The sequence below is a fragment of the Muntiacus reevesi genome, chromosome 10 (genome assembly GCF_963930625.1).
Source record: "Muntiacus reevesi chromosome 10, mMunRee1.1, whole genome shotgun sequence".
Lineage (NCBI taxonomy): Eukaryota > Metazoa > Chordata > Mammalia > Artiodactyla > Cervidae > Muntiacus > Muntiacus reevesi.
In genome coordinates, this window is record NC_089258.1 from 43,572,108 (window position 1) to 43,586,009 (window position 13,902).

Here is a 13,902-nt window from a genome sequence, read left to right on the forward strand (position 1 = left end):
GTGTGAGAAACCACCTGAGACCAGGGCGAAACCATATGAAAAGACTACAGGAAACCGTGCCTGGTGCTCACTCACTCCAAGTAATTCTATATATTCTCCTGAACCAGGCTGGAAAAACTATTGCCAGCAGAATGAACAGGGTCATCAGCAAGGTCTTGCCTCCAGGGCAGGAAATAATCAGCCCTAGCCCCAGGGCCCCTCTGGATGCACCTAACAAATCATGAGGAGCAAGAGCACAGAACGATCTCTGGAAAATTCTCCATATTTGAAAACTAAATCACATGGATCTAAATTACCCTTGGATCAAAGAGGTAATGCAAAGAGAAGGGACAACGTATTTTGAATTGAAGGAAAACAAAAACATTAAGACCATCAGACAGTTTAGGGAACTGACGAGCTGATTCTAAAATTCATGTAGAAAGAAGGGTAAAAACTAAAACCAGACGGAACTACACAACTGTGACCTTTAACCAGAAGGCAGCAGCAAAGAGAGGCAACAGTTGGGCTTGAAGCAAGGGGGTAGCATGATGAGACCTGAATGCTTAAAAATAGGCAATAATTACAGTTGCTGTGCAGACTGAGGTTCTACCAGGTGGAGTGGCAGGGAAAGAAGTCCTGAGATGATTTCAGTTACTAGGAGGGAAATGATGCTGACCTGACTGTGGGTGAAGGCACAGGAAAGAAGAAGCGTCAACAGAAGGTTCAGGGAGTGAGGAGGATCACAGGCCTGTGGCTCACAGGATACACTCACCTTCATGTCCTTTCAATGCAAAACATACTTCTGAGATGCACAGCACTGTAACATATCCCTGGCTCTAGAGCAGAACTGACAAGGTGTGCACATATCACTACTCTATACACAGACAGGCTTTCCGGTAACATTTACACTGCGGTCCTACCTTTACACCCCACGTCGAGAGGTTCTACTTGCAACATGGAAATCGTAGAGTAAAGCATGTCGTCATCCTCAGAAACAGTCTCAGAAGACTGAGTTAAGTCATCCAGGTTGTTCACATAATTAATTTGTTCTTTGACCTACACGTAAATAATACTGTTTCACAACGTCCTTAAAATATGTATAAAATATACTAAGTGTACAGAGGTGACAAATCTCTGTATCCAAACAAAAACAGACATTTCTTAAACGAAGAGATTTTTATCAAAAGGATAACTTTATCAACAGTGTTTCTAGATGATGTGTTCAAAGTCAACCTCTCTAGAACAAAGGAAGATTTTCTATTTTACCACTATTCCTTTTACAAAGCATTTGCAACAAGGATAATATTCTTGAAAGTTCATTTTTTTTTTTACTATACCTTCTTCTTTTCATGCGGTGTTATCCTTGCAGGCCTAAAAGAACAAATGATTCTTTTCAGGCTAATAGTAAATATTCAAAAATACAAACAATACCTAAACTTTTCTGTTTTATATAAACTCTTTGCATTGGCAAGTAATTGTCTATAAAGGATGCAGAAATAAATAAGAGCAGCATTAAAGGACACAGAAAATATATCAGTAGTATTAATAAAGTATTAAAGTTAGATCCAAGGAAAAGGAAAAACATAAAGTTACTTGCGTTGTGTGATAGGAAACAGTATACCAGTGTTTTCTGCACCTGTTCTTTTCAATAAGAACTAACTTTTATGGCAATGTGACCTGTCTAGGAGGTATTCTTCCAGTCCTTCTAAGAAAGAAACCCATCTGAATGACCAAGATACTAGCTTTTTGAGGACATCCTATGCATCATCCATGCATTGTTAGAAGCACCTGATGTGTCTTGCAGGCATTCAGGCCTCACAGTCCTTCTGGGAGATGGGCACACACCGAGGCTGCGGGACGTGCCCATGTCCCTCAGCACGTCACCAACCTCCCAGAATTCAACCAGGGAGTCGGCGTCAACACTGGTCTTCCTAAATGTGCTGAGAAAGTAAGACTGAAAAGCCTTTGAAGTAATATGATAGCAAATGAATCTATAGTACTATGTCAGGTCTAGCTATAGCTATACAAAAAATCTTAAAACGTATTTCTCACAAATTAAAAAGACTTCAGAGGTAGATAAGACTGGAAATCTACTGTCCATGAGGTTCTGTGTTTTTGTAAAGAAATTCATCAATAGGCATTCATTCCACCATTCTGCTATTTCTTCATGCATCTGACATACATGTATTGAGCACACAATGTGTGTTAATGACACTCTTAGTACAGGAAAAACGGTTTTTGCAATTTGTGAAAATCTATATATGATAAAATTAACTGAAGCAATCATCTGCATAGTCCATTACACAGGAATTTTACACTTCAGAACCAATGAACAAGCCCTTACCATAAAACTATACATGAACAGAAGTATTATGTACAATTAGGTTACTATAATACTTTAAAGATAATGCCATACAATCAATAAGCTTTCTAGGGTTGGAAATGCAGACAAGACTAAACTAAATAAACACGTCCTCTGCTGGCTCATTTCCAATAGCATACACACTCTAAAAGCTCACTTCTTAACATAAAACAAGAAACACCTGTGAACTCCACATTCCTCTTCAGTTACCATCCAGTTCTTCACTGCCTGTCCCAATAACATTCCCTACAGTCCAGCTTCCAAGGGGGCTATTTACTGAAATGACGTCCGGCCAGAGGCACTGTCCTCACCGTGACCTTTCAGCAGTGTCTGTCACTAGAGGTGAGCGACCTCTTGTCTTGGCCTGAGCACTGTACAATGCTGCTCTATTTCCAGAAGAACTCAGTGCTAATACTTCTCCCCCTACAAACAAGGAATCTGGAGACTGTACCTGTCACCACTCTGATCCACTTCCCTTAAAATGCTGTCATCGTTCACGTGTAGCAGACCACCAGTCAGCGAATCGGTCTTTTCAAATACGGGTGCAATCACGCATCCTCCTGGTGTCCATTTGCCATTGTTCTCTTTCTTTACGTCCTTCCTTGGCACACCAGGATCGCTGCTTTAAAAAGTCCACAAAAAAGCCAGTGTTTTCTAATAATTCAACTGATAAAGGATAAAAACCAACTCTTACAAAATTCCAACTCTTACCCATCTTAAGTCATTGATTAATTCACAGAATAGTTATGAAGTACTAACCATATGCAAGAAAACAAATTCTTCCTTCAAACACAGATACGTTTATGATACAATATGATATATAAAAGTTGACATATGAAAGTGATAAGTGAAATAAGGAAGGATTTGCAGAAGAAGTGAAGAGAGGAGGTCATGAGAAACAGAAAAGGGAGAAAATCATTCCACTTGGAGATTCGCAGGTGAGCACAAACATCAGGCACAGGGCATCTGGAAGGAAGAGCACAGAATACATGGAAGGAAGTAGAGAGATGCATCTGGAAAGACACTGAGAAGAACCTCAAGGGTTACACTGGAAACCCGGATGGAATCCACTGGCTAAGCACCTTGACTCTTACACATGGGAGTCACAAGTAGATTTACACCATATTTTTTTATTTTGCTACTAAATATAATAATGGTGAACTTAGGGACTTCCCTGGTGGTCCAGTGCTACCAATAAAGGGGGCAGGGGTTCAATTCCTGGTCAGGGGAGATCCCACATCCCATGGTGCAACGAAACCGTGCCTCACAGATACTGAACCCAGCACCCTAGAGTCCACGCTCAGCATCAAGAGAAGCCACCACACTGAGACGCCCAAGCACTGCAGCGGCAAGGACCCAGCGCAGCCAGAAATAAATTAAAAAGAGAATTCACAGAAAAAGTAACACTTCATTCAGGCGGTATTTCAAATGACATGAGGCACATATACCATGAAAGAAGAAATCAGGGAAATATTAGGCCAGGGGAGGAGAGTTTACTTTTAAACCACCCGCACAGTGCGGTGACAGTAGCATCATGGCTGAAAGACCGATGCCTCATCGGTTCTCCCGCCACCAACAGCAGTTTGGCCTCCATCCATGGACATACTCATAGTGCTAGGAGAAGAACCTGCCAACCGAGAGGACTCTATCCAGAAAAGTTGTCTTTCAGAAATGAAGGAGAAATAAAAACTCTCCCAGACAAAGCAAACCTGATGGAGTTCATCACCACTAGTCCCACCTCATAAGAAATGCTGAAAGAAGTCCTCAAACTGAAATGAAAGGATGTTCATTAGTGACATAAAATAAATTTAAATATACAACACACTGGGTTAGGCAAGTATGCAGTCAAATACAGAATACTCTAATAAGTAACATGGTGGTATGTTAACAAAGTAACTAGTATTAAGGCTAAAGGATAAGAGTATTCAAAATAATTATATCCCTAGTAAAATATAAAATTCATAAATCACAAACATTAGCTCAAGTTAGAAATTATTTCACAGGAAAATAAGTGACCTGCTGTTAAATATTGATATAGGCTTACCTATAAGAATCTTCATTCTGCATAGCAGGAAACTCCTGATTGCTGTTTCCTCCACTCCTTCTCTGCTCAATCAATCCCCTCTCATCAGCAGCATCACATACATTGTCTGATACTTCCACTTCACTACTTTTGTGCTTCTTTTCTTCTTCAACCTTTAATGAAAGTTTAACACTAAGAATAACTGCTACGTATTTATTACAAAGATCCTTGTTTTCAATTTTATTATTTGACTCAAGTGTTCACCCTGAATTTAAGTGATAAAAATATTTTTGTGTTCATTTTAATTTTATCACATACAAGTCACTGAAATTTTTGTAAAATCTGCTCCTTTCTATTTGAGGAAAAGAAACAAAATTCCCAAAGTTTCAAAAACGGCTTTCTTAGTAAGATGCAATTATTCATATTCAGTCTTCCCCATCTGACTGGCAGTGACAGAGAAATAAAAAGACAAAGACACAAAATCTGTTCTCTTTAGTCTTTACCACCTGCATTTTCCACTGAACAGCCAGATGTAGAGGAAGTGACACCTTCGCACCTCAGAAAGGAAACATTCTTCTCTCTGCACTGAAGCTATGTCTTTCCCCTCTGCCTTTTACAATTCTTTTTTCACTTGGATCCAGGAGATAGCAAAAAAGTGATGGGTGTTCAGTAAATTAAATGAACCAGAGTTTACCAAAACACAAGGAGCAGAATGAAACTGAGGAGTTGTTAGTGAGTGTGGAATTCTGGAATATAAGTAATGCTTTCCAATTCCACTTCAATAACCACCAAACCTTACAGCTAGAGAGTATAGAAATAATTACCTAGTATTGCCCCATTATTTACCAAAAACAGCAATAAAATAAAAAAATGTTCAAGGTTTTGTGTAAGGCCCCTAAACTGGCACTCCCTAGCATTTTATGGCACCAAAAGAGATGATACAATTCTGGAACATTGAATGTGATATATTACCAAATGAATTCATCAGATTAATCAAATAAGTAAAAAGCGTGACATTGGCACAGTAACTCAATGCCTTAGTTGGGGGTAGGGCTCATCTCCTTTTTTTTTTTTTTTTTTACAGGAGAATACATGGAGGATTTTTTTTGTTTGTTTGTTTTTTTGTCTGTTGTTCAAACTCAGTCAAAGCACCTCTTACACAAAAGAGCACACAAACAATTTTAAAAACCTATTACTGAAGAAAGAAAAATCTCACACCATCTAAAAACTCAGTCTTCTCCTTTGTAGATAAACACTTAATTTTTTTTTTTTTTTTCTTTTCTGCTCAGGGTTTATAGTACCTATGCGCTTCCCTGGGAGCGCAAATAAATCCACCTTCAATGCGGGAGACCTGGCTTCCATCCCTGGGTTAGGAAGATCCCCGGGAAGGGAACAGCTACCCACTCTGGTATTCTTTCTGGCCTGGGGGATTCCATGGACAAAGGAGCCTGGCAGGCTACAGTCCAAGGGTTCACAAAGAGCTGGACACGACTGAGCAACTTTCTCACACACACACACTATATAAGAAAATCACACATGTCAAAACTTTCCACATTTTAGAAAACAACATAATGGAAATTTCTGTCTCAAAAGAAACATCTGAGAGTGCTGATTAAAGCATATGTGGGAGCACACATATTTGTTGTTAAAAAGACCCTGAAGCGGTCATGCTGGAAATCAAAGTGCCCAGCGACTGCGGAAAGCAGAGAAGGTCACATATGCTGAACCACAGTGAAGAGCGTAAAGGGAACACGTGTTCATGTCCCATCTCTCAGTAAGTGCTTTCTTCCCATTCTATGGAAATACAGCTTATGTTTAACCCAACAGAGTTAAAGGGGAAAAACACTGCAAAACCCTAGCTGATTATACGTCTTAAGCAATTTCCTTGGTGCTTATTCTGGCTCAGAAGACCATTTAGTACATAGCTAAATGAGTTTCCCAGTCCATATGAAAGACTGACAGAGAAGAATTAGATACTAGAATTGATGGAAGGACAAAAGCCATGAAAATAGTTTCCTGAATTCCTATTATTGAGATAATAATCAATTTCTACACAATTACCTCTTTGAATGACCCTGCTTTATTCATAAGTGGAAAACCAAAATGGACCAGATCATCAAGAAAGAGAAAAACCAAAGCAAGAGAAAATGAACCTCCACCTCTTTTGGAAGTTGAATTTTCTCTTTTTCCAGAGCCAGCAACTCTACTTGTAACATGTCTATTTCATTCTTCAACCTCTGCATATTCTTCTCTATTTCTTCATTTACATACACTTAAGATGCGTTGTGACTATTAGGTGGAGAAGAATTCTCATTTTCTAATTCAGGTTCCATGCTTTTATTGTCACTAGCACTGCAATTATCTGCAAGCAGTGGCTTCTGGAACCAGTCCTGTATTGCTTTATTTTTCAGATCAGTATTTTAACAACAGCAAGGGGAACGTGAACTTTTATTTGAATTACATGTTTCATCTTACCATAGTAGACAAGCCACAGACTAGAATGATATGCCTGTCCCATGTCTAATTTCTGATTAGTGGGATCTTGCCTCATATTTTGTGACATTTGCATATCAATCTCTTGGTCTTTCACTTTAAATGTAACTACCGGCTCCCCTACTTTTTTATTTGCTGTATCATTATAAAAACTCTCCTCAATTTTCATAAACACATGTTCAATGTCTAGGTGATAATTTTCAAAGTCTACTTTGTTTTCAGGGAAACAAAGCCTTGAAGATGACCGACAAGTCTTTCCAAGGGACCCAGAGTTTACAGACCACGGAAAAACATTTTGGAGACTGGGTTCTTTTTGTTCAGGAAATGCTTGGAATACTAGAGAGACAGATACTCCAAATGCATCTTTTTCCTCACAATCACGTATATTATTTGTGAGATTAGGAGATATTTCCTTTGAGTTTGCTTCTTCTTTAGGGTTATCACGTAGTGGATCTTCCTCAGGACAAACCGTAATTTGGTATCCCTCACAAAATGTCACTGAACGTCCACTTTAACTCATTTGTGATGGGTTTTAACCTCTCTTTCCATTCTAATTTGCCTTGTTTGATACACATTTTCTCATACAGTACTATACCAGAAATGGAAATTTACAGTTTTACATACCTGTGAATGGTTATTTTCATCTTCATCAAGTTTTTCTTGTTCTTCCTCTGTTATCATTTCCAAGTCTAGTTCTCTCGACAGATCTGCATGTGTAGTTAAAATTACTTAGAATGTTTAGATAAAAGACATAATCCTAATTTAAAACACAGATCTAAGACACTGTATCAAATGACAGATTAAATCAATCTTAACCTTCAGCTGAATATTTACTTCTTTAAGAACTACTTTCAGTGACCTAAAAACTTCAACAAACCATACGGGAAATACCAGATGTCACCAGATTATAGGCACACAAACAACTCAGAGATTCAGTCACAGATTGATCCAAACATCAGTGAACAAAACAATCAGAAACCAAACAAAATACAGAACAGACATATAAAGTCACCACATCTCTTCTCTACTTCATAACAGGACCTTTTTAACAACATGCCAAGCATCAACTGCAACATTATTCATGGTTTACAAAATTCCTCTTACTTTTTAGCTTTTATCAGTTCCTTCGTCTGAAATGCTTCCCTCTACTCTTCCGACAAATAACTTTTCATCTTTTAAGGCTCAACCTGCTTTGTGAAGTTGTCTTTGATTACTACCATCTTTCCCCTGATAAAGAGGTATGTCTTTCCTTGTAACTACCTTAGCACTTTAAAGATTTTTCTGGTGTATCTTTCCAGATTTTCCTGGTGATATATATAGATCTGAACTGTAAATTATTTCTTCACATGTCTATCCGCTTGGCTCCTAGACTGCAGAGAATAAGCTCTTAAAAGTCACCTTGGTATATACAGCGTTGTTTGCTTTTTTTAAATTTATTTTTTTATTGAAGGATAACTGCTTTACAGAATTTTGTTGTTTTCTGTCAAACCTCGACATGAATCAGTCATAGGTATACATATATCTCCCCTTTTGAATCTCCTTCTAATCTCCCCCTCCCATCCCACCCCTCTAGGATGAAAAAGAGTCCCAGTGTCTCTTATTCAATAATTATTTCTCGGGTTTCTGCTCAGTACTAGACCCTGGAGTTTAATGAAAAATGTAGAAAAAGGTGTCAGGGATGGCTTTTCTAGAGATAATGCCTGTGCGCAGACTTACACAGGTCACAGGAACAGAGGGCAGGAGAGGGATGCATTTAAGGCTGCAGCAAGACGGGGGGAAAGGACACCCCCCACAGGGCAGAGATTTGTCCAAAGCAAAGGAACCAGGACTGACGCAGACCATGGCATCCGGTCCCATCACTTCCTGGCAAAGAGATGGGGAAAGAATGGGAACAGAGACAGACTTTATTTTCTTGGGCTCCAAAATCAGTGCAGATGGTGACTGCAGTCATGAACTTAAAGGACGACTGTTCCGTGGAAGAAAAGAGATGACAAATTTAGCATATTAAAAAGCAGAGACATTACTTTGCCAACAAAGGTCTGTCTAGACAAAGCTAAGGCTTTTCCAATAGTCATGTATGGATGTGAGAGTTGGACCAAAAAGAAGACTGAGCACCAAAGAATGGATGCTTTTCAACTGTGGTGTTGGAAAAAGACTCTTGAGAGTCCTGTGGACTGCAAGGAGATCCAACCAGTCAATCCTAAACAAAATCAGGTCTGAACATTCATTGAAGGACTGGCGCTGGTGCTGAAGTTCCAGTATTTTGGCCATGGGATTTGAAGAGCTGGCTCATTAGAAAAGACCCTGATGCTGGGAAATTGAAGTCGGGAGGAGAAGGGAATGACAGAGGATGAGATGGTTGGATGGCATCACTGACTCCATGAACATGAGTTGAGCAAGCACTGGGAGATGGTAAAGGACAGGAAAGCCTGGTGTGTTGCAGTCCATGGGATCTCATGGAATCAGACACAACTGAGCGACTGAACAACAGGGACAAGTGACGAGGACATCAACAGCAGCTCAGAATTCTAGAACAAAGGGCAGAAAGGGCTAGAGGTAGAGGGTCAAACAGAAGTCAGATTATGAAAGCATCAGTGGCGCTTTACGAGGTCTAGACATTAGTGTGACTCAGAGTGCCTCATGGTCACGTGTGCTTTTGAGATTGGTGACTCTAAACACCACGGGACGGATGAATCTGAAGAGCATATGAATGACCGGAGGAAGACAGATCTGATGGCATTAACTGGGAATAAAAAGGTGATGCAGGCCTGAATTGAGGGAAGTGTTTACAGAAATATTTAGGATATAAAACTTCAGGGTACAGTATAAAATAAATCTTTAAGGAACCAATAAGTGTACAAATCCAGGGACCCTGAAGGAGTAGGTTCTGCTCCTTATTTTATAAAACATATTGACTGAGAAGAAAATGATCAACATGAACTGACTGAAGTGGCTTCTGTTATATATTTTTCCTGTCTCACATCGTCCAGTGTTGAAGGGACTTCTGGAGGCATTTTATTTGAATTTGTTTTTCCTGGGCCTACCAAGCTCACAGAGAAACAAGAACAAACAACTCAGTTGTATAGATTAAAAGGAAAAAAAGACAAACACGTTGAGTTTAGAACTTGTAGTCACTATACTAGGAGGTAACTGAGAATCCTCTGTAAATGCAAAGGTGAGGATAGAAAAGAAAAAAGTACAGGGGTGAAAAAACAAACAGTGGATGATTTTTTACCATAGCCCTGACCGTATGACTGATTAAAGGTGCTAAATTAATTCATATTTATGGACAACACATTATTAGACGTGGAACTGTCTAGAAACTGTCAGGTTTAAATTTTTTCAGAGAAATCAAAGAAACAAGCAAGAAATGTAAAAGTGTCAACACAAGGGCCCCTTTATCATTTCACATCCAACCATGCCAATGGTTTAAAATGGTGGTTCTGTAGTGTGCCCTGAGAATTCCTGAAGTCCACAGAACCACTCAGCCAGGGGGTCCAAGAGGTCAAAACTATTTTCACAATAACTCTAAACGTTACTTCCATGCTCAGTTACGTTCTGAGTGCACACAGGAGTTCTCCACAGACAGGAAATGTGATATCAGAAAGCTAATAACTAATGGAATTAGCCATTATGATTGTGTGTGCCTGTATTTTTACGCTTTTTAGTTTTATTTTCCAGGAGTCTCCAGCGGAGGCAAGGGTTGGAGGTGGTCTGCTGCGGGGTCGGGGCACTGAGCGCATCAGTGCATGCATGGGGCCTGTTGAAGGAGGTGCCATTATCTTCATTACCTCCACCATAGACTGGCCTCAGGTCAAACAACAGGGAGGGAACACAGCCCCATCCATCAACAGAAAATTGGATGAAAGATTTACTGCACATGGTCCCGCCCATCAGAACCAGACCCAGTTTCCCCTCAGTCAGTCTCTCCCATCAGGAAGTTTCCATAAGCCTCTTATCCTTATCCATCAGAGGGCAGACAGACTGAAAACCACAATAACAGAAAACAAACCAAACTGATCACATGGACCACAACCTTGTCTAACTCAATGAAATTATGAGCGAGCCATGCCATGAAGGGCAACCCAAGACAGACAGGTCATGCTGGAACGTTCTGACAAAACATGGTCCACTGGAGAAGGGAATGGCAAACCTCTTCAATATTCTTGCCTTGAGAACCCCAAGAACAGTATGAAAAGGGAAAAAGATAGGACACTGAAAGATGAACTCCCCAGGTCAGTAGGTGTCCAATACGCTACTAGAGATCAGTGGAGAAATAACTCCAGAAAGAATGAAGAGACGGATCCAAAGCAAAAACAACATGTAGCTGTGGATGTGACTGGTGATGGGAGTCAAGCCCAAGGCTGTAAAGAGCATAGGAACCTGGAATGTTAGGTCCATGAATTAGGGCAAATTGGAAGTGGTCAAACAGGAAATGGCAAGAGTGAACATGGACATTTTAGGAGTCAGTGAACTAAAATGGACTGGTTTGTGGTTTCGTCTGTAAGTCGTGTTCGACGCTTATGACCCCATGGGCTATTTGTAGCTCGCCAGACTCCTCTGGAGATAGGATTTTCCAAGCAAGAATGCTGGAATGGGTTGCCATTTCCTTCCCCAGGATATCTTCCTGACCCAGGCATCGAACACGGGTCTCCTGCACTGCAGGTAGATTCTTTACCAACTGAGCTACCAGGGGAGCACCCAAATGGACTAGAATGGGTGAATTTAACTCTGATGACCATTATTGTCTACTACTGTGGGCAAGAATCCCTTAAGAGGAAATGGTGTAGCCATTAGAGTCAACAAGAGTCCCAAATGCAGTACTTGAATGCAACCTCAAAAATATCACAGTAATGCAAGTCTATGCTCTGACCAGTAATGCTGAACAAGCTGAAGCTGAACGGTTCTATGATGACCTACAAGACCTTCTAGAACTAACACCCAAAAAAGATGTTCTTTTCATTATAGGGGACTGGAATATACAAGTAGGAATTCACGAGATACCTGGGGTAACAGGTAAATTTGGCCTTGGAGTACACAATGAAGCAGGACAAAGGTGAACAGAGCTTTGCCCAAAGAACGTACTGGTCATAGCAAACACCCTCTTCCAACAACACAAGAGAAAACTCTACACACGGACATCACCAGATGGTCAATGACAAAATCAGACTGATTCTATTTGTTGCAGCCAAAGATGGAGACGCTCTATACAGTCAGCAAAAACAAGACCGGGAGCTGACTGTGGCTCAGATCATGTACTGCTTATTACCAAATTTAGACTTAAATTGAAGAAAGTAGGGAAAAACACTAGACAATCCAGGTACGACCTAAATCAAATCCCTTAGGATAATACAGTGAACATGACAAATAGATTCAAGGGATTAGTTTTGATAGACAGAGTGCCTGAAGATCTATGGATGGAGATTCATGACATTGTACAGGAGGCACTGATCAAGAACATCCCAGAGAAAAAGAAATGCAAAAAGGTAAAATGGTTGTCTGAGGAGGCCTTACAAATAGCTGAGAAAAGAGGAGAAGCTAAAGGCAAGGGAGAATAGGAAAGATATACCCATTTGAACGCAGAGTTCCAAAGAATAGCAAGGAGAGATAAGAAAGCTTTTCTCAGTGATCAATGAAAAGAAAGAGAGGAAAATAACAAAATGAGAAAGACTAGAGATCTCCTCAAGAAAGTAAGAGATACCAAGGGAACACTTCATGCAAAAATGGGCACAATAAAAGACAGAAATGGTATGGACCTAACAGATGCAAAAAATATTAAGAAAAAGTGGTAAGAACACACAGAAAAAAAATATACAGAAAAGATCTTCATGATCCAGATAAGCAGGATGGTGTGATCCTTTCCTTAGAGCCAGACATCCTGGAATGTGAAGTCAAGTGGGCCTTAGGAAGCATCACTAGAAACAAAGCTAGTGGAGGTGACGGAACTGCAGTTGATCTAATTAAAATCCTAACAGATGATGCTATAAAGTGCTGCACTCAACATGCCAACAAATCTGGAAATCTCAGCAATGGCCACAGGACTGGAAATGGTCAGTTTTCATTCCAATCCCAACAAAAGGCAATGCCAAGGAATGCTCAAACTACCACACAATTGCACTCATTTCACACGCTAGCAAAGTAATGCTCAAAATTCTCCAGGCAAGGCCTCAACAGCACATGAAACATGAACTTCCAGATATTCAAGCTGGATTTAGAAAAGGCAGAGGAACCAGAGATCAAATTGCTAACATCCATTGGATCATCGAAAAGGCAAGAGAGTTCCAGAAAAACATCTACTTCTCCATTATTGAACACCTCAAAGCTTTTAACTGTGTGGATCACAACAAACTGGAAAATTCTTAAAGAGATGGGAATACCAGACCACCTGACCTGCCTCCTAAGAAATCTGTATGCAGGTCAAGAAACAACAGTTAAAACTGGACATGGAACAATAGACTGATTCCAAATAGGGAAAGGAGTACATCAAGGCTGTATATTGTCACTGCTTATTTAACTTATACACAGAGTACATCATGCAAAATGCCGGGCTGGATGAAGCCCAAGCTGAAATCAAGATAGCCGGGAGAAATATCAATAACCACAGATATGTAGCTGACACCACCCTTATAGTAGAAATCAAAGAACTAAAGAGCCTTTGGATGAAAGTGAAAGAGGAGAGTGAAAAGGTTGATTTAACACTCAACATTCAAAAAACTAAGATCTTGGCATCCAGTCCCATCCCTTCATGCAAATAGATGGGGAAAGAATGGAAACAGTGACTGGCTTTGCTCTGGAGGGCTCCAAAATCACTGCAGACAGTGACTGCACCCATGAAATTAAGAGACACTTGATCCTTGGAAGAAAAGCTATGACCAACCTTGACAGCGTATTAAAAAGCAGAGACATTACATTGCCAACATCAGTCTGTCTCGTCAAACCTATGGTTTTTCCAGTAGTCATATATGGATGTGACAGTTGGACTGTACAGAAAGCTGCACACTGAAGAATTGATTCTTTTGAACTGTGGTGTTGGAGAAGACTCTTC

The 13,902-nt window shown here is 40.1% G+C and overlaps 1 protein-coding gene across 1 annotated transcript in view; it reads right to left on the reverse strand.

The window, feature by feature from the left end:
* Positions 1 to 13,902, reverse strand: part of LOC136176345 (ankyrin repeat domain-containing protein 26-like) — a 92,764-nt gene that overhangs the window by 16,443 nt on the left and 62,419 nt on the right. The window contains exons 19-23 of the mRNA XM_065946513.1: positions 7,482 to 7,564; positions 4,386 to 4,537; positions 2,793 to 2,963; positions 1,317 to 1,350; positions 900 to 1,035 (exon numbers count right to left, since the gene is read on the reverse strand). Coding sequence (XP_065802585.1) covers positions 900 to 1,035; positions 1,317 to 1,350; positions 2,793 to 2,963; positions 4,386 to 4,537; positions 7,482 to 7,564 — 576 coding nt within the window. The remainder of the gene's footprint in view (positions 1 to 899; positions 1,036 to 1,316; positions 1,351 to 2,792; positions 2,964 to 4,385; positions 4,538 to 7,481; positions 7,565 to 13,902) is intronic.